Genomic DNA, 23898 nt, shown 5'->3' with positions numbered 1-23898 from the left:
ACTTTCCTCTTTGTGATTTGTTAGCTTGTATTCTCTTTTTTTGGGAGAGGGATACACAAACCTGTTGTGCTCTAGGACTACTCCCACTGGAAGACTTTGTGATGCTGAGAATTGAGCATTGGGCTCCAAATTCCAACCATATCCTCCATTTCTTAGTCATCTCCCTGGCCTCAACATTCACATTATTAAGTTTACAAGTTTGTTTGTTAGAACTTAAAACGTGACTTGTTTCTTTTTTTTTGGGGGGGGCACACTCGTTTGATGCTCAGGGGTTACTCCTGGCTAAGCGCTTAGAAATTGCCCCTGGCTTGGGGGGACTATATGGGACTCCGAGGGATCGAACTGCGGTCCTTCCTTGGCTAGTGCTTGAAAGGCAGACACCTTACCTCTAGTGCCACCTCCACCTCTCCGGCCCCATGACTTGTTTCTTAATTTTTTTTTTCTTTACTAGTTACCAAAACAGAGGAGATTTGGAGATGGAGGCTTTGTTGGAAGGAATGCAAAATCGGGGACATGATGGGTAAGTTTCTAAATTAAAACTGTGAGTAATTAGCCTACTTACTTTTTAGACCTTTATTTTGTCCACCAGATAATGTGACAAAAATTTGTTGAATTCTTTCTAAAAGCTTCTGTCAAATATTACAAAAATGGATGTTGGTTGTAAAAGTCTAGTCTATGTGTTCATCATATGACTTAGGTTATCTCTTGGAGGAAAACAAAATATTCTGTGGAATAAATAGTGTTTTTATTAAACATTAAATAGAAAAGTTTACTAATTTTGTTACTTTGTGCCCGATTATTTACTTGCATTGTCCAGAATTCTTTCTATCTATCTATCTATCTATCTATCTATCTATCTATCTATCTATCTATCTATCTATCTATCTATCTATCTTAGAATTATTTTTCATTTGAAAAATGAAAGGCCATTTGGATATATGTTCTCAATATATGTTTTTATTTTTAGGGGCTTTTTGACATCCTGTGAAGCAGAATTACAGGAGCTCATGAAACAAATTGACATAATGGTGGCTCATAAAAAGTCTGAATGGGAGGGACAGACACATGCCCTTGAAACTTGCTTGAACATCCGTGAACAGGAAGTTAAGACTCTGAGGGGCCAGTTAGAGATGAAACAGAAAGAGGTAAATTTATGGATTTGATTTTATTTTAATTTGCTTTTTATGTTAGATATGTTAAGTATTTTTTAAAAGAAAGTATTTCTAAGGTTCTGTTTTGTTTTAATTTTGTAACATGACAACATTAATATTTCAAGGATCATCACATTTTAGAAAATTTATCTTTGGGGATCATGATACCTTGTTCACATATGGCACGTATTCCTTCTTATGAAGGGTGGAGGAAGCAGGGCCAAGTTTGTGCAAGATTATATCCTCTGAATAAAATTGGATTCAAACTGTAGAAAAATGCAGAAATAATTTGTAGCCCCACAGAAATGCTTGGGAAAAGAGAGTCTTCAGGAACTTTTAAGGAGCCTTATTGGTGTGACAGGATAGATGAAGAAGGTGGGTTGGTATGGAGGAGGAATGCATGATAAATGCAGGCACAGGTTGTAGTCAGGGAAGAGGTGGGCTGAAAATCTTGTCTTAGGAATCTCTACTTATATAAAACATGAGCAGTGCACGACTAGTCTGGAAAAGTCTCAGGCCAGCAGTTGAAGAGGGTACACAGTTACAGCTCTAGGCAGAGAGGCAATTCACCAACATTGCCTACTCCAGGAGAAGTCTCCCCACTTTGCATCTGAGCTCAAAGTCAGAGAAGAGTCATGCTCTGGAGAATAAGGGAAGACTAGTTTTATGCTTGACTGTCCAAACTTAAGGGCTCTGGCAATGGGCTCAGGGTGAGGTACTGGGATATGAGAACAGGGTATCATAGGGATGAGTAGGAGGGGGGCGTTCCAGCATGGATCTGAACTGAAAGTTTTTGGCAGTATTCAAAAATAACATAAACAGAGGCCCCAAGCTCTGTGTGGAATTGAGAGATCTGAGCATTAGATTTTCAACCAAGCCTGCATGTAACCATCACCAGACAATGAAAAATTGGAAGAGCCCACTCAAAACAGTGAATGAAAATAAAAGCCTAGAAAGGCTTCTAAACACCCAAGAGCTAGCTATGAAGACTTCAAAGTGACAGTGGTAAGGATGTTCCATGAATTGAGGAAAGTAATAGAAGAGATATCCATGGGGCTGGAGCAGTGATGCAAGCCATAAGGTGCCTGCCTTGTGTGCACTAGCCTAGGATGGATCCCGGTTCTATCCCCCGGTGTCCATATGGTCCCCCAAGCCAGGAGTGATTTCAGAGCACATAGCCAGGAGGAACCCCTGAGTGTCACCGGGTGTGGCCCAAAAACAAACAAACAAACAAAAAAACAACAACAAAAAAGGGTGAGATGTCCAACAAAGAAAGGAGAAGTGAAGTAGAGTCTGATAAAAGTCACCAAACTGAACTGCATTGCTGGAGGACTCAAGAGCAAAGTGACAGAAGCCAAGGAATGAATTGGTAGGCAAGAGGATAAGATAATTGAAACTGGGGAGACAAAAGAGGGTTTAGGGTGCATGTATGCATTCATATGCTTGATTTAGTTTTGATCCCTGGCACCATAAAGTCTCCCAGACATTGCTGGGTATAGTCCTGAAGGTTCCAAGCATCATTCAGTGTGGTTCTGTAACTTTCAAACAGTGCTGGTATGGCACTCTTGGCCCTTCCTAAGGCCCTGCCACTGAACTTTTGGAAAGGTTAGCCATGTACCATTGGAAGTTAGCTCTGAGCCTCATCAGCATGGCTTGGGAGCCTCCCCCTAAAAAGAATCAAATATTGAAGAACAGTGTTTTTTTTTTTTGTTGTTGTTGTTTTTTTGGGGGGGGGGGGCACACCTGGCAGCATTCGGCATACTCCTGGCTCTTGCATTCAGAAATCATTCCTGGCAGGTTATGGGGACCAAATGGGATGCTGGGGATTTAAACCTAGGTCGGCTACATGTAAGGCAAATGCCCTGTGTGCTGTACTATTGCTCTGGCCCCAAAAGAGAATTTTTAAATTAATTAAAATAAGGGCCTGGAGATATAGTACAGTGGGCAAAGTGCTTTCCTTGCTAACAGCTGACCTGTGTGAGAGATCATCTCTTGTACCAGATACGGTCCCCTGAACACTTCTAGGAGAGATCTGTGAGTATAGAGCCAGGATATAGTAAACCCTGATCATGACTGGGTATGGCCCCAAAACAAAGAAGACAATAGGCCCAGGGGATAATTTTAAGAAAAACAAAAATCCTCATTTTAGGAGTCTAAGGATGAGTAAAGAGGGTGGGTAGGATTCATTGTCTGATTATATCTGAAAACTTTTCTAGTCTGTTAGATTTAAGAAGCTCAGAAATTCAAACAAAATAGTAACCCAACAAAAGAACGTTGTGTAAATAACAAGAATCAAAAAGAAACAGAAAAACAAACATGTATTTAAAATATCAAAGCCAGAGTCAGAACTTAGTCAATACGCAACCTTATTGATTGTTTGCTGAAAATTAAGTTTAAAGTAATTTTCTAAAATCTCATAATGAAAATGTCGTTTATACAGGTTGTGAAATTGTCTTTATAATATGTTTTTAATCTACTTTGAACAGTATATGATTAGGCAAGCTAGAAAATAGAACTTTAAGATTTGTCATTTGTATTTGTTTGAAAGTTATAGGCCTAGAAATAGTCTAGGTATAAATCATTATAAATAATTTTGATGAGCCAGAGAGATACAGAAAGTTAAAGTGCTCCCTATACATGTTCTGACCCTGATTTGATCCCTTGCACCTCATACAGTCCCTTGAGTATGGTGTGACCTCTCCCCCAGTATATATGTAATTCTTTACATTGCATCTCCTTCACTTCATAGAAAACTTTGCTATATAAAAAATGTTATTTGTATTGAACAGTGTGTTTTATGACTTGACTAATTTATATTCTGCCTCATGCTCCTTTTTTCTATTGGATTGCAGTTTGACCAACTTTAGTCTGCCTGCAGAGTTTACTTGGAATAGTATCGTATAAACAACTCATTTTGGAAGTGAATGTTTTATGAGTTTTCTGATTACACTGCTGGGATTGGGTTGGTTGTAAAGGACAGTTCTACTGCTCTTACCTTCAAGGGTCCAGCAAAGTTGGAAGACCTAGTAAGAGGAGTGAATAATAACAATATATATCTACCACTTCTCTGATTCTAGGTTGGAGCATTGAGTCAGCAGATAGAAGAAAATGAAAAAAACAAGCAAGAAATGACTATAGAATATAAGCAGGAATTAAAGAAACTACAGGAAGAAGTGAGATTTTAGTTTTATTACATGTTGTATAAATCTCTTTAATCTTTGAGAATTTTTTTAATGAACCAGTTCTACGTCATAAAGAGGACAATACTTATCATAAAGGAGGAAAGAGGTGGAGATCTCTCTCTTTTCTTAAATTTAGGCAAAGAATCTGCTTAAGTATATAGTACATATTTATATATTATTATAGATAGGAATTCTAAAAAGTGTTTCTCAATAGAGTGACCAAAAGAAAAAGTTCTGTTTTTGTGTAATGCTGTGAAAGTATTGATATCAGAATTAGATTAAACATTTTAATTTTGAAGATGTAACATAATAGATGCAAATATTTCAAAAGCATTTTGGGATAAATACAAAAATAAGCTTATATTAGCTCATTTTATTCTGTACTTAGTTTGGGTAAACCTGTTTTAATTTTTATTTAATTTCAAAGTATTCCTTTCCTGTTTAATGAATATCAGTCTTTCTCAGGAGAATGTTTTAAGAAACACAGGCCAAGGAAAAGAGGCATTATTATTTTTTTTTACCTTAATATAGGTGAGTTATGGAGTCCTTACATACAAGACTATTGTAATAAAATTAATATTTTAATAAAAATTTTGCTTTATACTTAATTTTTTCTTTTTTTCTTTCAGTATATCTTTTATACATAGATTTGAGTTTTTCTAATATGCATTTTTAACTTAATTTGGTATCAATAGTACTATTTAGCAATACTTTTTGCTTTCAGTTTGTTCCTCCATCATTGTTTATAAATTCTTAAATTTTAAGTCTAGAAATAACTGTGTCTACAGTTAGGCAGACTGAAGAGAAGTTATGAAAAACTACAGAAAAAGCATGTAAGAGACTTCAGAGGAAACACCAAAAATCACAGGGAAGATCGGTCTGAAATTGAAAGGTTAACTGGAAAAATAGAGGTATGTTCACAGTAATAATTTGTTCCTAGTGATTGTCAGCCTTCATGAAGAAAATATGGTTTGTAATAGTGCTGTTTCCTGAAACCAATTTTCTACCATCTCAAGGACTGCCACTGAGCTATTTCAAATGTAGGACAGTGACCTTCTGTATATCATCTTATCTGCTGGTTCCTTGTGGTTGAATGAGTTACTGGCTATCAAGAGTTCTCAACAGGGCAGTCCAACCCTTAGAGTTCTTTTGAAAATGTATGGAGACATGTTTTGGTTTTGAAATGAATGGAATTAAAAGGAGAGATTGGGATTCAAACTGATGTTAAGGGACCGGGGATGAGGAATTCTGAACATGTGCAGCCTGGTTTTCTTCCACACATGAAGGGTTAGTGTACCCCCAGTGATAATTTTGAGAAGGAATTACATCTGTCCAAGTAGCAGTCTCATGGGCAGTGTTCTTACCTTAAGAATTACTTAATGTAGACAATAGAGATGAGGGACTGAATGTTCAGCTCACAGTATGAAGCTCAGCACAAAGAGTGGTGAGTTCAGTTAGGGAAATAACTACATTAACAAATCATGACAGTCTTAATGAGTGAGAGAAGTAGGATGTCTGTCTCGAATACAGGTCAGGGTTGGGAATGGGGGGGCATTGGTGGTGGGAATGTTGCACTGGTGAAGGGGGAGTTCTGTTTATGATTGAAACCCAACTACAATCACACTTGTAATCATGGTACTTAAAGAAAAAAAAAGAATTACTTAATGTGCTGAAAGGATATATATGATACCTCCTCAGTGAATAACCTACAATGGACTCCCTTTACTGTGGAGAGGGAGGGAAGGACAGAGGAAAGGGGGAGAGAGAGGGAAACTAGGGAGAGGGAGATGAAGAGAAGGATGGGAGGGAAAGGAAGGGAGAGGGGGAGAGGGAAAGAAGGACAGAGGAAAGGGGGAGAGAGAGGGAAGTGAGAGAGAGGGAGGGAGGGAGGGTGGATGGATGTTTGCTACAGGCAGGGGAGAAGGCAGTGGGTAGGACAGAAGAGAAACAGGACATTGGTGGCAGGAAATGTGAACTGGTGAAAGGTACGTTATATGACTATATTTTATGAACTTAATCATGAGCAATTTTGTATTTCATAGTGATTCAATTAAAGAATTTATTTAAAATTTTTTTTTTGGTTTTTGGGCCACACCCGGTAACGCTCAGGGGTTACTCCTGGCTATGTGCTCAGAAGTCGCTCCTGGCTTGGGGGACCATATGGGACACCGGGGGATCGAACCGCGGTCCGTCCAAGGCTAGCGCAGGCAAGGCAGGCACCTTACCTTTAGCGCCACCGCCCGGCCCCTATTTAAAAATTTTTAATAAAGAATAATGAAGTAAGGAAATGTTGAAAGTTCAGGACATTTTTGTGCAGAATGTTCTATGTATTAGCTTATTCATTTTATTTCTGCTTATACGTAGTAAGCTGTTTACCTTCTTTGCTGATTTTTTTAAACATGAATGTTGTCTACATTGATTCTGGAGGGTTTCAGGGAAAAGAGTGAGTGACTCAACACTGTTAAGAATATATAAAGTGGGCCTGGAGAGATGGCACAGCGGCGTTTGCCTTGCAAGCAGCCAATCCAGGACCAAAGGTGGTTGATTCGAATCCTGGTGTCCCATATGGTCCCCCGTGCCTGCCAGGAGCTATTTCTGAGCAGACAGTCAGGAGTAACCCCTGAGCACTGCCGGGTGTGGCCCAAAAACTTAAAAAAAAAAAAAAAAAAAAAGAATATATAAAGAGGGCCCAGAGAGATAGAACAGTGGCGTTTGCCTTGCAAGCAGCTGATCCAGGACCAAAGGTGGTTGGTTCGAATCCCGGTGTCCCATATGGTCCCCCGTCCCTGCCAGGAGCTATTTCTCAGCAGACAGCCAGGAGTAACCTCTGAGCATCGCTGGGTGTGGCCCAAAAACCAATATATATATTGGTAACACAAGGCTCAGTCTTTGCCCCTTGAGTGTGCCTCTCACCTCTGTTTTCAGTGTCATGGGTTTTCTGGAGTAGTTGAGAATCACTTAGATTTGGATTTAGTGTGACATGGGTTCTGAGTACCTGAATTTTTTTATCCACCTTCCTAGCTGACTCTAATTTGAGAAACATTATTGTATTTGTAGCATCTTTGATGGTTGTCATTTTTCCTCAGAATGATTTGTCTTCCATTAATGCCATTATATTATTACTGCCTAACATTTTGGCATTTGTTTATGTTTTACATCTCAATACTTTTATACATTTAAAGAGCTTAGAATTGTAGCATTACATGTATCTGCCACATTTCTCTTCAGTGACACTGGCTTCCCCCCTAAAAAAACACTCAGATTCTTATTCTTCAATATGCTTCATGTTCCTTCATGTTCTCTCTCTCTTTTTCTTTCTCTCTCTCTTTCTCTTTCTTTCTCTCTGTTTCTCTCTCTTTCTTCAGTGACACTGCTATTTTCCCAAAAAAACACTTACGTTCTTGCTCTTCAATATGCTTCATGTTTCTTTATGTGCTCTCTCTCTCTCTCTCTCTCTCTCTCTCTCTCTCTCTCTCTCTCTCTCTCTCTCTCCCCCCCCCCCCACCTCTCCACCTCTTTACTCAGGAAATCACTTTGGCAGCTCAGGGGACCATATTGGATGCCAGGAATTGAATGTGGGTTGACCATGTGCAAGTCAGGTGCCTTACTGCTGTGCTATCACTTTTTATCTTTTCCCTAATGTTCAGTAATAAAATTTGTACTGATTTACAACTATAAATTTCTTTGGTTTACAGTTATATATAACCACATTTATTCCTATGCATTATATACATTTATTGATATAATTTGTTTTACAATTTTATATATCATATTTTTTGAACATTAAATTTAGAACATATTTTCTTCCACACACATTCACAAAAAAATTGTATTAGGGACTGAAGAGGTAGTTGCATGCAACTGACCCGGTTTGATCCCCAGCATCTCACCCTGAGCCTGCCAGGAGTGATTCCTGAGTACAAAGCCAGTAGTAACTCCTGTGCACTGTAGGGTGCTTAAAAACAAAACAAACAACAACAAAAATGAATTATATTGTCCTAAAAGATTTTTTTTTTTTGATGTTACACCTAGAAGTAGTCAGGATTTACTCCTGGGCCTGTGTTCAGGAATCACTCTTGATGGTACTTGGGGCACCATATGTAGTAATAAAAAGCAAGCACTTTACCTACTTTACTGTTTCTGGCTCTGTCTGTATATTGCTATATACATGCTTCACATGCCTTGTTCTTCCTTAAACATATCAGAGTGCTTCCATTTAAGGGTCTTTGTTCTTGCTATTTCCTCTGTCCAGAAAACTACTTATCTACCTTTTAAAATCTTGTCTCAAATCTCTGTACTCTCCATGTTTTATTTTCTGTAAAGCCTGTATTGCCATGTATTGTACTATACAATAAATATATTGGTTATTGCTTTTCACATAAATGATGCTAGGATTTTCTTTTTTTTAAATGTTACAGCTCTAACATGTAGATAGTACCTGCATATCTAGTATAATTGAATAAATGATTATTAAGAAAATTAGTGTAATTATAATTACCCCAAGCTATTGGGAAGTTTTAGGAGATGAAGGCTCAGAAAAAGATAGAAAGATTGAATTTCCTTTTTCTTTGATATGCACCATTTTCAGAAATAGCAGAAATGCTTTCTTGATCATAACTTATTTGGATTTTATCTGTTAATTTTTAGTACAGATCTTTATTGTTTTAAATATATAAATATTTAAGCACCTTGATTACAAGCAAGTTTGTAGTTGGGTTTCAGTCATAAACAGAATACCCTCCTTTACCAGTGCAACATTCCCACCACCAATGTCCCCCACAGCCCTCACCCCTGCCTGTATTCACAACAGGCATTCTACTTCTCTCATTCTTTAACACAGATCTTTCTTATTCCCCAAGTTTGCAGTTCTGTTATGATTATACAATTTTGAATACCAAAGGATGTTATTATGTTACTTGAATCTATTTTGTTTCTGATTTTTAGATACTAAGAAGTAATAATTGGGCTACTGAGGGATTTGAATTTAATTAAGTATGTTCAATTCCTGAACAGGGTTTTGAATATCAATAGTTTGGTGAGGAATATATATTTCTATGGAATTTTAGTATCTTAGCATTGATTTTCTGCAAAAACAAACAAACAAATCCCTGAAATAGTTTAATGACCCTTAGGTGGCAGCAAATCTGTGAAAATCACCATGGACTCAGTGCTTCATGCAATCACTGTTAGGGTGTTAAATTTAGAAAGACATATCGGGGCACAGTATGCAAGAAATTCAGTATATGTTATAGTTCTGTCAGCTAAGTGAGTAATGGCACTCCTGCTGTGGAGAAAGGGGTGTATATCCAGGGATGTGGAGATAAATGAGAGTAAAGTGAACCTGGGAAGCAGTGCCAGTAAGGACAAGCACTTAGGAGTTAAGTACTTTAATTGCCTCTTCAGGAATTTCGTCAGAAATCACTGGACTGGGAGAAACAACGCCTGATTTATCAGCAACAGGTATCTTCTTTGGAGGCACAAAGGAAGGCTCTGGCTGAACAATCAGAGATAATTCAGGTAGGTTAAATACATTTTTAATAATAAGAGACTGAGAGGTTGGGATTAAACTTGAGCTACCTAATTCAACCCACATGATCAAAGTCCCTCACTTGCGCTTCCATCTCTTACTTCATTGTCTTGAATTCTCATCCTAAGAGAATCTCATTCTCATTTATGAATATAAATCATCTATTCTTGGGATCTTCCGTTCTTCCTCTTTTTTTCTTTCCTTCTCTGTCAATAGTTCTCTGGTACTTCCTTTGTGTCTTGCTCCTTCTCTGATATTTTAGGGGATCTTGGCAGGCATAATGCTTCAGCCAGGCACTTCCTGCTTGTTTGAACACATTGTTAGATGTGTTTGTGCTGTGTCAGTTTGCACACTAACTGAAAACAGTAGGCTTCTGGCAGCAATAGTCCTTTTTAGAGAGGAATCAATAATAAGCAAAAACAAAAAGCCACTTACATATATTTCTTCCTAGAGTATATTTATTTTATTTGCTTATTAAAAGCCAAGAATATAACAGGGAAAAAGACCACAGAAATGAATATTCAGGGTCATCTATAATCTGCTAGACTCTGTCTTCTTGGCCTCAAGTTTCTCTCAGATGCAGTTATCTGGAATACAGTTAATTTATTACCTGTTTAGTAATCATGAGAAATACAAAAGCTGTGGTTTCCTCGGTTTTATAGAACAAGGAAACAGACTGGTAAATTAAGATAGCTAGGTGGATTTTATTTAATTTGAATATGTGCTGCTTATATGTCTTAATAATTTATTGGCTTCGGTCATCTACCTGAAGTAACTGAATACCAAGAATGGCTTGTCCTTGAATGACTCCATTCTGGCAGTAAGGGCCCATAACAGTCTCAAGGAGAAAATATGATTCTTCAGGCTACAAGAAGCAAGGCAATCAGGGCAGTCAACAAAATCCAGGATATCTAGGCCTAGATTTTATATTTTATATTTTAATCTAGCTTACGCTCTATACAAGCATGAAGAGCTAGAGGATATCATTATGCTCTAATTTTATTTTTTAAGAAGTTAATGGGAATGCGATAATGTTTGTTATTTATGATTTCAGATATTCATTGTGTTATAGTTTAATCCTATCTCTAGTAAATGTTTTGTAATTGCTGATTAATTTCAGAGATTCTCTTTGTTTCCTTTTTTTGGTTGCTGCATCGTTATGTTATTTGTTAAAAGTTTGGACAGTTTTTGTCTTTCTTCCAAATATGTATTTCCTTCTCATGCATTGCTGTATCTAAATGCTGCATGAAAAGTAATAGTGAGAGGAGATTTTGATGTAAAACTCAGTTCTTAGTTTTCTTTACTCACTGAGTATACTTTATCATTCCACTTTAACCTATTGGTAATCTCTGTTTCTAGGCTCAGCTTGCCAATCGAAAACAGAAATTAGAGTCTATGGAGATATCCAGCCAGTCAGAAATTCAGCACCTGAGCAGTAAGCTGCAGCGAGCTAATGATACGATCTGTGCCAATGAGCTGGAAATAGAGCGCCTCACCATAAGGATCAATGACTTGGTTGGAACCAATGTGAATATTGTACAAGAGCAACGGCATAAAGAAGAAAAACTGAGGGAATCAGAAAAACTGTTGGAGGTTTGCTCTAAAATTACTGTTATTGTATCATAATGTTTTAGCATGTGATACCAGTATATAGCGTCAGTGGTTCACACTTTGATGTCATCAGCTAGACTGTACCATCAAGTTGGTACAGTATTTCATTAAATTTGTTTGGCAGATTAAAAAAATGCCATATAGTTAGAAATTACTGAGTGATACATAATTTCAGAATTTAACTTACGTTTGTTGAAACACTATATAAAATCTCCAGGTGGCAAGAAACTCAAATTGTAATGCCATTATCACTAGAAAAAAATGTAGAACTAAGTTCCAAAATCTCTGATTTCTTCCCTGCTCTGTGCTGGTGGATTGGATATTAATAACCTTACTTACATTGTATCTGTTATATAACTTACAATCTGATTTTTTTTAAACTTTATTTATTGATTGGTTAATTGGTTGATTGGTTCTTGGGCCACACCCAGTGGCGCTCAGGAGCCACTCCTTGCTCTGCACTCAGAAATTGCCCCTGGCAGACTGGGGGTCCATATGGGCCCTAGGAATCGAATCAAGTCCCTCCTGGGTCAGCTGCATACAAGGCAAACACCCTACTGCTGTGCTATCTCTCTGGCCCCACAATCTGATTCTTGACTTTATTATCTCACAAAGAAAAAATTTAATAACATCTGACTTTTCTCCCTGAATATTTTTTAGGTGCTTCGAGAAGAAAAGAGAGAACTGATGGCAGCTATTCAGTCACAAGAAAGTTTCGATCATACAGCAACAATGCAGAAGGAGAAATTACAAGTAAAATTAAAGGCCACTGATACTCAACACACAGTGGAAACTATAAGGTATATTTAATATTTAATCTTTTGAGAATTAAAAAATTTGTTTCAGCAAACAGGTGACTTTTTAAGGTATTAAATATAAATATAAGGTATTAATTAAATATACAAATACTAATGAAACAAATATGGCAATCTAATGAATTTTGAATGTTTTCATAAAAAGATTTATATTCACACAGGGTTGGAGAAATAGTATAGCTGGGGAGTTACTGCATTGTATTTAGCCACCCCAGATTTGATTCCTGTTGAGGAGTGATCCTTGAGCACAGAACTAGGAATAAGCCCTTAGCACCCTTAGAGGATGTGACCCCAAAAGAAACAAGAATTATTTATATTCACAAATTGCTCATATAGTTTTCACATCTTTAAAGTTCCTATTCCCTTGATAACAAAGATTGTTTTTTTCTTTCGAATTGCTTTATAATCAGAAAAGACTAATGTGTATGATTAAAGTAAAATAATATTTTATATCTTTAGGCGAATTATTTATACTTATGACCTAAAAGTGCAGTGTCACTGATTTATGTGTGTGTGCGCATGTGCATTAAAAGGGCAGAATTGGATTTCATACACTTACCAGCTTTGTCTATATCTACCCCACTCCTACCCTTTCCCTTCTGGTAACCACTAATAATAGTTCAGAAGTTTATTTTTGTTTTATTTAGTTCATCTGTTTGTTTCAGTAAAATATTTTGATCTTTGGTATCTACTAGTCACTTGAGCCATTTGTTGGTTTGACATTAAGCATCTGTTTTATTATTTTATAGTCATTATTTTGTTTTAAGGAGCTCTGCATGGTTTAAATCTGATACACATTTTTGTTCTAGTCAGAGCTCTCCTGTAACTTAAAGTTTTTAACCCAAGGTTTGAAGTATGAACAAAGTGATTTTTGTCACTTTATCTTACTTTCTTTGAAAAATCAGACCAAATCCCAGAGAGTTCATGAGGGAGAAGTGAGCTGCTGCTATCTTTTGAGAAAAATCATCCCTTCTCTCCTTATTCTCCCTGTGTTCTTTTCAGACACAGGAGAGACACAAAGCTTCCAAGAAGGTCTTTACTAGAAACAATTGGGAAATATAAACCGATTGTGTATTGGCTTGGGCTTGCAAATATAAAAGGTTAATAGTTCTCCTGTGTTTCTGTATAGGTCATTAGAGGATCCTCAGACAGCAGAAAGGAAGTACTCCTCTCAAGGGCACGAGGACTTAGAGAATGTGCTCTCTCATCTGGATTTTACCCACTCTAGTGAAGAACTTCTGCAGGCAGAGGTGACTCGTTTAGAAACCAGGTAGATAATTCTATACACACTTAAATAATGTTCAGATTTATTAAAATGATTTTATTATATTAATAAAGTAATGGTATTCATAAAATATCTATTTTTAAAATCTAGCATCTGTATATGGCCTAACATCTGGGGCCAGTGAGATAGTATAATGAAGAAGGTGCTTGTGTGCATACACGATCCAGCTCTTCAGAGATTGATGCGAGCATAGTAACAAAACGTAACCCAATATACTGGTTATTGAAAACCAATCATTGGAAATACCACTAAATACTATTGGAAGAGCTCAGGGGACCGATTTTCAAATATGATGCTGAACTGCGTGTGTTGCATGCAAGGAAAGTCTTGACTTACCTTGCTGTACTCTCTCTCTGACCCTGGGTTGTTGTCTTTTTTTTTTTTTTTTTTTCATTTGTTTTTCAAATTGAAGACATTTTTTTTTTCTTTTTCTTTTTTTGGTTTTTCGTTTTTGGGTCACACCCAGCAGCGCTCAGGGGCTACTCCTGGCTCTATGCTCAGAAATTGCCCCTGGCAGGCTCAGGGAACCATATTGAATGCCAGGATTTGAACCAACGTCCTTCTGCATGCAAGGCAAACGCCTTGCCTCCATGCTATCTCTCTGGCCCTGACATTTTCTTTTTTAAAATTGCTTCAGGGCTGGAGAGAAAGCATGGAGGTAAGGCATTTGCTTTGCATGCAGAAGGACAGTGGTTTGAATTTCGGCATCCCATATGGTCCCCGAGCCTGCCAGGAGCAATTTCTGAGCGTAGAGCTAGAAGAAAGCCCTGAGCATTGCCCAGTGTGACTCAAAAGCCAAAAAAAAAAAAAATTGCTTCGGCGTGTATTTAGGCTTAAGTCATTTACAGTGCTATTAATAGTCATGTTTCTAACATCTACTGTACCAACACTACACCTACCATAGAGGGCTAGTATACTTCCACTTATGTCTCCAGGTTTCCTTCCCTGGGAAACTTAAAAACTCAGTTCTCATAAAAAAAAAAAAAAAAAAAAAAAAGTCCTACACAAAGAAAACTACAAAAATCTACTTCAAAAAAATTAAAGAGGACACGAGGAAATGGAAACATATTCCCTTCTCATGAATTGGAAGGATTAGCATCATTAAAATGGCAATAACACCCAAAACATTGTACAAATTTAGGGCAGTTCTTATAAGGATACCCATAATGTTTTCCAAATAAATAGTTCAAACACTTCTGAAATTCATAAGGAACAATAAATTTCCACAAATAGCTGAAGCATCCTTGGGGAAAAGAAGATGGGAGGCTTTGCTTTTCCTAACTTCAAACTTTACTATGTTTTTTTTTGTTTGTTTGTTTGTTTTTGGGTCACACCCACCGGTGCTCAGGGGTTACTCAGATCTGCACTCAGAAGTTGCCCCTGGCAGGTTCAGGGGACCATAGGGGATACCGGGAATTGAACCAGGGTCCATCCGGTGTTGGCTGTGTGCTAACAAAAGCCCTACCACTGTGCTATCACTCTGGCCCCTCAAACTTTACTGTGAAGCTGCAGTAATTAAAATGGCAAGGTATTGGAATAAAGACAGATTCTCAGATCACGAAATAAAATTGAAAATCCAGTATTAGGACACCAGGCGGGGAAAATCCACGAAAGTACACCGGCCCAGTGGGGCCCAACTGTGAAAAACTGTGAGTGTGACCTGTATATGTCTGTCTACTGTCCTCTTGCGTGAAACTCTTGCGAGTGGGGCAAAAAGAGGCTCCAGAAAACTCGCTCGCCCAGAGGCCATTTTCAGGGAGGGACTACAGAGCATGAAAACTGGCAAGACTTTGCAAAAGCCGGCTCCCTGTGTGTGACACCAGGCGGGGAAAATCCACGAAAGTACACCGGCCCAGTGGGGCCCAACTGTGAAAAACTGAGTGTGACCTGTATATGTCTGTCTACTGTCCTCTTGCGTGAAACTCTTGCGAGTGGGGCAAAAAGAGGCTCCAGCGGAGCACGGCCACTCCGCTTCGCTACGCGGCCGTGCACTCTTTCTAAGGAAAGAACACCATTGCAACAAGAAGGAAAAATTACACTAAGAATGGTGCTATATCACAGAAGCAAACATTTCTCTCCGGACTGTCTTCTCTGTTGCATGCTTGGGCCTAAGATTTGACCCAGTGTGAGGCTTCATCCACGGAGGACTCCCCTCCCTTAGAGGCAAGTCAGCCCATCCAGAAAGGGAGGAGCCAGAGGAGTGTGCCGCCTGCATCATATAGACAATGAATACCACCACAACACGTAGAAAAACCCACAATACAAGTGTGACAATGGGGAAACAGCGCAGGCCAGCATCAGACATAGAGAATGAAGATGACAATTCTGAGGACCAGATAATGACCAACCAACTAATCAACCTCTCAGATAAGGACTTTAGACTAGCAATATGGAAGATGCTCAAAGACCTCCAAGAAACCATGGATCGAGTTGAACAGAACACTAATAAGAACCAAGAAAATATGAAGACAGAAATCACAAAACTCCAAACTGAAATAACATGTCAACTAACAGGACTGAAAAAGTCAGTAAACGAAGTGAATGACAAAATGGATAAGCTCTGGGACAGGGTATCAGAAGCTGAGAATAGACTTGGTGCTGTGGAAGATGAGATACATAACAATTCCATACAGCAGGAGAGATTGGACAAAAAACATAAAGCAAATGAGCAGACAATGGAAAAATTAGTCAAAGAATGGGAACAGATGAAAATAGAAGTCTATGATAAGATCAACAGAAACAACTTAAGAATCATTGGAGTCCCAGAGACCCAGGAAGAAAATTTCCAGGAAGAATCAACGGTCAAGAACATCATTAAAGAGAAACTTCCAGAGCTAAAGAATATATGTGATCAAATCCTGCATGCCCGAAGAGTACCAACCAAAAGAGACCCCAGAAAAACCACCCCAAGACACATCCTAGTCACAATGATAAATCCCACAGATAGAGACAGAATTCTGAAAACAGCAAGATCAAAAGGGGAAATCACGTTCAAGCAAGCTTCCCTGAGATTTACAGCAGACCTGTCACCAGAAACACTCAATGCCAGAAAGCAGTGGTGGGATATTGTGACAAGACTGAATGAAATGAATGCTTCACCCAGAATACTATACCCAGCAAAACTCACTTTCCGGTTTGACGGAAGAATACATGGTTTCACAGACAAAAAACAGCTCAGAAACTTCACAGACACAAAACCAGTCTTAAGAGAAAAACTGAAAGACCTAATCTAAGACAAGACTACCCAAAAGACACACCAAATTTCGAAATAAAGATGGCGTTAAATCCCAGGACAATTCTTTCTCTCAACGTCAATGGACTAAATGCACCAGTTAAGAGACACAGAGTGGCTAAATGGATCAAAAAACTCAATCCAACCTTCTGCTGCCTACAAGAAACGCACCTGAATAGTCAGAACAAACATAGACTCAAAATAAAAGGCTGGAGAAAAATTATCCAAGCAAACAACACCCATAAAAAAGCTGGAGTGGCCATACTAATATCAGATAATGCAAACTTTATACCCAGGAAGGTTGTAAGGGACAAAGATGGACATTTTATATTAATCAAGGGGTACGTATAGCAGGAAGAATTCACTCTCCTAAACATATATGCACCGAATGAGGGTCCAGCAAAATATTTAATACAACTGTTGACAAATCTGAAAAATAATATCAACAACAACACAATAATTGTGGGGGACCTTAACACGGCTTTGTCAACACTGGATAGGTCAACCAGACTGAAACCCAACAAGAATATACTAGACCTGAGGAGAGAAATGGAAGAAAGAGGCCTAGTGGATATATATAGGACACTCCATCCCCAGAAACCTGGATACACATTCTTCTCCAATGTACATGGGACATTCTCCAGGATAGACTACATGCTGGCACATAAAACATACCTCCATAAGATCAAGAGGATAGAAATTTTGCAGACTACCTTCGCTGACCACAAGGCTCTGAAATTATTTGTGAACTCCAAAGGGACTCAGAAGAAACACTTTAACACCTGGAAGTTAAACAGCCTCATGCTCAATAACCAGTGGGTCCAAGATGAAATCAAGGAGGAAATCAAAAGGTTCCTGGAAACAAATGACAATAAAGACACAAACTATCAGAACTTATGGGACACAGCAAAAGCAGTACTGAGAGGAAAATTTATAGCTTTGCAAGCACACATCAGGAAGGAAGAAAGAGCTTACCTGAGTAGCTTAATGACACAGCTAATAGAACTAGAAAATGCTCAACAAAAGGACCCAAGAATAGGAAGACAGAAGGAAATAACAAAGCTGAGAGCAGAAATCAACGAAGTGGAAACCCAAAAAACAATCCGAAAGATCAACGAAAGCAGAAGTTGGTTCTTTGAAAAAATAAACAAGATTGATAGACCACTGGCAAACCTAACAAAGAAAAAGAGAGAGAGAAACTTGATAACTCGTATCAGGAATGAAAAAGGAGAGATCACTACTGATATGACAGAGATTCAAAGGGTAATCAGAAACTACTTTGAAAAACTCTACGCCACTAAAAATGAGAACCTGGAAGAAATGGATAAATTCTTGGACTCTTATAATCTTCCACGGTTGAAGGAAGAGGATGTAGCATATCTAAACACCCCCATCACCATTGATGAAATTAAAACAGTAATCAAATGTCTGCTGAAAAACAAAAGCCCAGGTCCAGATGTATTCACTAATGAATTCTATCAAACTTTCCAAGAGGAACTACTGCCAATCTTGGCAAGACTCTTTCATGAAATTGAACAAACAGAAACACTTCCTAATAGCTTTTATGAAGCCAACATCACCTTGATACCTAAACCAGACAGAGATGCTACAAAAAAAGAAAATTACAGACCAATATCGCTGATGAATGCAGATGCAAAGATCTTCAACAAAATCCTGGCAAATAGGATTCAATGCCTCGTTAAGAAGATCATCCACTACGATCAAGTAGGTTTCATCCCAGGAATGCAAGGCTGGTTTAACATCCGTAAATCTATCAACATAATACACAACATCAATAACAAGAAAAATAAAAACCACATGATCATATCAATAGATGCAGAGAAAGCATTTGATAAGGTCCAACACCCATTCTTGATCAAAACTCTCAGCAAGATGGGAATGGAGGGAACCTTTCTCAATATAGTGAAGGCCATCTACCACAAGCCAGTGGCAAATATTATCCTCAATGGAGAAAAACTAAAAGCTTTCCCTCTAAATTCTGGCACAAGACAAGGCTGTCCTCTCTCACCACTCCTATTCAACATAGCACTGGAAGTACTTGCTATAGCGATTAGGCAAGAAAAGGATATCAAGGGAATCCAGATAGGAAAGGAAGAAGTCAAGCTCTCACTGTTTGCAGATGACATGATACTCTACTTAGAAAACCCTAAAGACTCTATCAAAAAGCTTCTAGAAACAATAGACTCATATAGCAAGGTGGCAGGCTACAAAATTAACACACAAAAATCAATGGCCTTTCTATACACCAATAGTAATAAGGATGAAATGGACATTAAGAAAACAACCCCATTCACAATAGTGCCACACAAACTCAAATATCTTGGAATCAACTTGACTAAATATGTGAAGGACCTATACAAGGAAAACTATAAAACTCTGCTCCAAGAAATAAGAGAGGACACACGGAAATGGAAACACATACCCTGCTCATGGATTGGCAGGATTAACATCATCAAAATGGCAATACTCCCCAAGGCATTATACAGATTTAATGCCATCTCTCTAAAGATACCCATGACATTCTTCAAAGAAGTGGATCAGACACTTTTGAAATTCATTTGGAACAATAAACACCCCCGAATAGCTAAAGCAATCATTGGGAAAAAGAATATGGGAGGAATTACTTTCCCCAACTTTAAACTGTACTACAAAGCAATAGTTATCAAAACAGCATGGTATTGGAATAAGGACAGGTCCTCAGATCAGTGGAATAGGCTTGAATACTCAGAAAATGTTCCCCAGACATACAATCACCTAATTTTTGATAAAGGAGCAGGAAATCCTAAATGGAGCAGGGAAAGCCTCTTCAACAAGTGGTGTTAGCACAATTGGATAGCCACTTGCAAAAAATTGAACTTAGACCCCCAGCTAACATCATGTACAAAGGTAAAATCCAAATGGATTAAAGACCTCGATATCAGCCCCAAAACCATAAGATACATAGAACAGCACATAGGCAAAACACTCCAGGACATTACAGGCATCTTCAAGGAGGAAACTGCACTCTCCAAGCAAGTGAAAGCAGAGATTAACAGATGGGAATATATTAAGCTAAGAAGCTTCTGCACCTCAAAGGAAATAGTGCCCAGGATACAAGAGCCACCCACTGAGTGGGAGAAACTATTCACCCAATACCCATCAGATAAGGGGCTAATCTCCAAAATATACAAGGCACTGACAGAACTTTACAAGAAAAAAACATCTAACCCCATCAAAAAATGGGGAGAAGAAATGAACAGACACTTTGACAAAGAAGAAATACACATGGCCAAAAGACACATGAAAAAATGTTCCACATCACTAATCATCAGGGAGATGCAAATCAAAACAACGATGAGATACCACCTCACACCCCAGAGAATGGCACACATCACAAAGAATGAGAATAAACAGTGTTGGCGGGGATGTGGAGAGACAGGAACTCTTATCCACTGCTGGTGGGAATGCCGTCTAGTTCAACCTTTATGGAAAGCGATATGGAGATTCCTCCAAAAACTGGAAATCGAGCTCCCATACAATCCAGCTATACCACTCCTAGGACTATACCCGAGGAACACAAAAATACAATACAAAAACCCCTTCCTTACACCTATATTCATTGCAGCACTATTTACCATAGCAAGACTCTGGAAACAACCAAGATGCCCTTCAACAGACGAATGGCTAAAGAAACTGGTACATATACACAATGGAATATTATGCAGCTGTCAGGAGAGATGAAGTCATGAAATTTTCCTATACATGGATGTACACGGAATCTATTATGCTGAGTGAAATAAGTCAGAGAGAGAGAGAAAAACGCAGAATGGTCTCACTCATCTGTGGGTTTTAAGAAAAATGAAAGACACCCTTGTAATAATAATTGTCAGACACAAAAGAGAAAAGAGGTTGAAGTTCCAGCTCACCTCAGGAAGCTCACCACAAATAGTGATGAGTTTAGTTAGGGAAATAACTACATTTTGAACTGTCCTAATAACGAGAATGTATGAGGAAAATGGAGAGCCTGTCTAGAGTACAGGCGGGGGTCGGGTGGGGAGGAGGGAGACTTGGGACATTGGTGATGGGAATGTTGCACTGGTGATGGGTGGTGTTCTTTACATGACTGAAACCCAAACACATGTATGTAATTAAGGTGTTTAAATAAATTAAAAAAAAAAAAGAAAATCCAGTATTAGATCCCCAAGTATTTGATAAGTTAATTTTCTATAAAGTAGTAAAAAAATAGGAAGTGGAGCAAGGAAAGCCTCTTAGTACAGGAAATACTATTCAGCTAAGGGCAAGAAAAATCTCACACCTCTTTCTAACACTAATGAGTAAAAATCAAACCTTGATAACAGATTTGAAACAGAGGAAAACTTAGGCAGAACTCTCCATGATATTGAACTTAAGGCATCTTCAAGGATGAAACACCACTGACCAAGCAGGTAGAAACAAAGATAAACAAATGGTCTTATATTAAAGTAAGAAGTGCACCTTAAAAAATAGGGAGAAGTACACTTTAAAGGAAATGATGACGAGGATACAAAGAATACCTATGGAATGAGAGAAATTACTCACCTAATATGCATCTGATAAGAGATTAATATATTTAAGATATGTAAGGCTCTGGTAGAATTGAACAAGAAAAAACATCCAGCCCCATCAAAAACTGGGCAGAAGAGATGAACAGAAATGTTCCCAAAGAAGAAATACAAAAGACACATGAAAAAAAACGCTCCATATCATTAATCATCAGGGAGATGCAAACCAAAACAGCTAGTGATATCACATTACACCACAGAGACTCATTACACCACAGAGACTAGCACACTTCAAAAAGAATAAGAGCAACATTGGTGCAGATGTTTTGTTCAGTACTGATGGGAATGTGGACTGGTCCAGTTCTTTTTGAAAACAACCTAAACATTCCTCAAAAAACTAGAAATTAAGTTTCCACTAGACCGTGCAATACTGCTTCTAGGAATATGCCCTGGAGGCCCAAAAATGCAATGCAGAAAAGGCATCTGTACTTATATTTTCATTGTAGCACTATTCACAATGGCCAGAATCTGGAAATAACCCAGCTGCCTGAGAGTAGCTAATTGGATTAAGTATCTGTGCTTCATCAGTGGAATATAGTGGGATACTATGCAGTTATTAGGAAAAATGAAGTCATGAAATTTGCTTAGACATGGAGAGTATTGTGCTGAGTGAAATGAAGTCAGAGGAGAGAAATAGACAGAATGATCGTACTCATTTACAGGACATTAAAAAAAAAAACAGTATGAGACTTATACTCAAAGTCAGTAGAAATGATGGAGGGGGCTGGGAAATTTAGAACATAATGACAATAATGTATTACAATAAATGTATTACAAACCACAGTGCCTAAAAGGAAAGAAGGGGGAAAAGAGAGCAAGAGAAGAAGAAAAGTGTCTGCCATAGAGGTAGACTTTGGGTGATGGTATAGGGAAGTGGGAAATTGGTGGTGGGACATGGACATCAGTGAAAGGATGGGTTTTGGAACATTGTATGACTGATACTCAGTCATAAACAACTTTAACTCTCTCACGGTGGTTTAATAATAATAATTAAAAAAGAAAGATAAAAAACTATATATGAGTTGTGAACCCAACTCTAGTTTCATCCTCTTATTAGCTGACTAGTATTCCACTGTGTACTATAATACCACTAATAATACACTAATAATAACATTCACTCATTTGTTTTTGGACAGGGATTGCTTCCAAATCTGGGCTACTGTGAATAGTGATTCATTGAACATAGTAATTCATCTATTTTTTTTTTTTGGCCATACCCAACAGTGCTCAGGTTTTGACAATGCTCAACAACTCCTGCAATGTACCCAGGAATTACTCCTGGCTCACCCAGAAGACCATAGGGAATTGAACTGGGTTGGCTGCATGCAAGGCAAATGTCCTACTTGTTGCACTGTTTTTCTGGCCCCAGTCTTTTTGAATTAACATTTTTGGACTCGTGGTAATTGCCAAGAAGTGGTATCACTGAGTCTCAAGCAGATCCATACCAGGCAGTCAAGCTTTGATTTAGAAGAAAAAAATATTAGTCATATTTGAATTAATTTTAAATAGTAGACTTTTTATTTTATTTTATTTTTTTAAACTTTATTGATTAATTCATTGATTGATTTTTTTTGGTTTCTGGGCCACACCCAGCAGCAATCAGGGGTTACTCCTGGCATTGCACTCTGAAATCTCCCCGGCAGGCTGGGGGGACCATATAGAATGCTGGGAATCAAAACAGGTCCTTCCCAGTCAGCTGCATGCAAGGCAAAATGCCCTACTGCTGTGCTATCTCTCTGGCCCCATAAGACTTAGCTTTTTAAGTAAAGATGACAAATTTAAAATTCCTTATAGCAGATTATTCTGGCAACTTTGTATAGAATGGAATTGTAATTAAGTGTGATGAAGATTGAGATGATGATGGCAAGTTCTGTATAACTAGAAAGGACAACTTTTCTAAGTTGTCTTAGACTACTAAGTCTGTAGTCTGTTGTCTATAGTTTGTAACTTGCTAAATTTTATGCAGAAGAAATGGTCTCTAAAGGTTTGTGTTAGATTTAACTGTCTGATAAAGAAGTGAGAAGTCTTTTTTTTGTTTTGTTTTGTTTTGTTTTTTGGGTCACACCCGGCGGTGCTCAGGGGTTACTCCTGGCTGTCTGCTCAGAAATAGCTCCTGGCAGGCACGGGGACCATATGGGACACCGGGATTCGAACCAACTACCTTTGGTCCTGGATCGGCTGCTTGCAAGGCAAACACCACTGTGCTATCTCTCCGGGCCCCAAGAAGTGAGAAGTCTTAATGTGGATGAGGAGATGATATTTAAGATGTTTCTTGGGCATCAAGAAGGTAAACTAGTGTATGTTCGGGGGTTGTGTTTAAATATGTGATTTTATTTTTGTCCTATAGCTTGGACTCTGTTAGTTCTACATGTAAACAGCTAAGCCAAGAACTAATGGAAAAGTATGAAGAATTGAAGAAGATGGAAATATATAACAATGAGTACAGGGCCGAAATAAAGAAGGTAAATAATATGGGATCACAAAGTTACACTAG

At 38.2% G+C, this 23898-nt stretch overlaps 1 protein-coding gene across 1 annotated transcript in view; it reads left to right on the top strand.

Annotated features, from left to right (window-relative positions):
- The first annotated feature begins 442 nt into the window (after nucleotides 1–442).
- The window catches only part of CEP63 (centrosomal protein 63), a 36083-nt gene continuing 12627 nt past the window's right edge, over nucleotides 443–23898 (top strand). The window contains exons 1-9 of the mRNA XM_049775977.1: nucleotides 443–520; nucleotides 968–1145; nucleotides 4229–4324; nucleotides 5122–5244; nucleotides 9737–9850; nucleotides 11220–11453; nucleotides 12132–12271; nucleotides 13416–13556; nucleotides 23752–23866. Of these exons, the coding sequence (XP_049631934.1) occupies nucleotides 477–520; nucleotides 968–1145; nucleotides 4229–4324; nucleotides 5122–5244; nucleotides 9737–9850; nucleotides 11220–11453; nucleotides 12132–12271; nucleotides 13416–13556; nucleotides 23752–23866 (1185 nt within the window). The 5' untranslated portion in view covers nucleotides 443–476. The remainder of the gene's footprint in view (nucleotides 521–967; nucleotides 1146–4228; nucleotides 4325–5121; nucleotides 5245–9736; nucleotides 9851–11219; nucleotides 11454–12131; nucleotides 12272–13415; nucleotides 13557–23751; nucleotides 23867–23898) is intronic.

This window comes from Suncus etruscus, chromosome 6 (genome assembly GCF_024139225.1).
Source record: "Suncus etruscus isolate mSunEtr1 chromosome 6, mSunEtr1.pri.cur, whole genome shotgun sequence".
NCBI classification, from domain to species: Eukaryota; Metazoa; Chordata; class Mammalia; order Eulipotyphla; family Soricidae; genus Suncus; species Suncus etruscus.
This window is presented reverse-complemented; position numbering and strand designations above follow the sequence as displayed.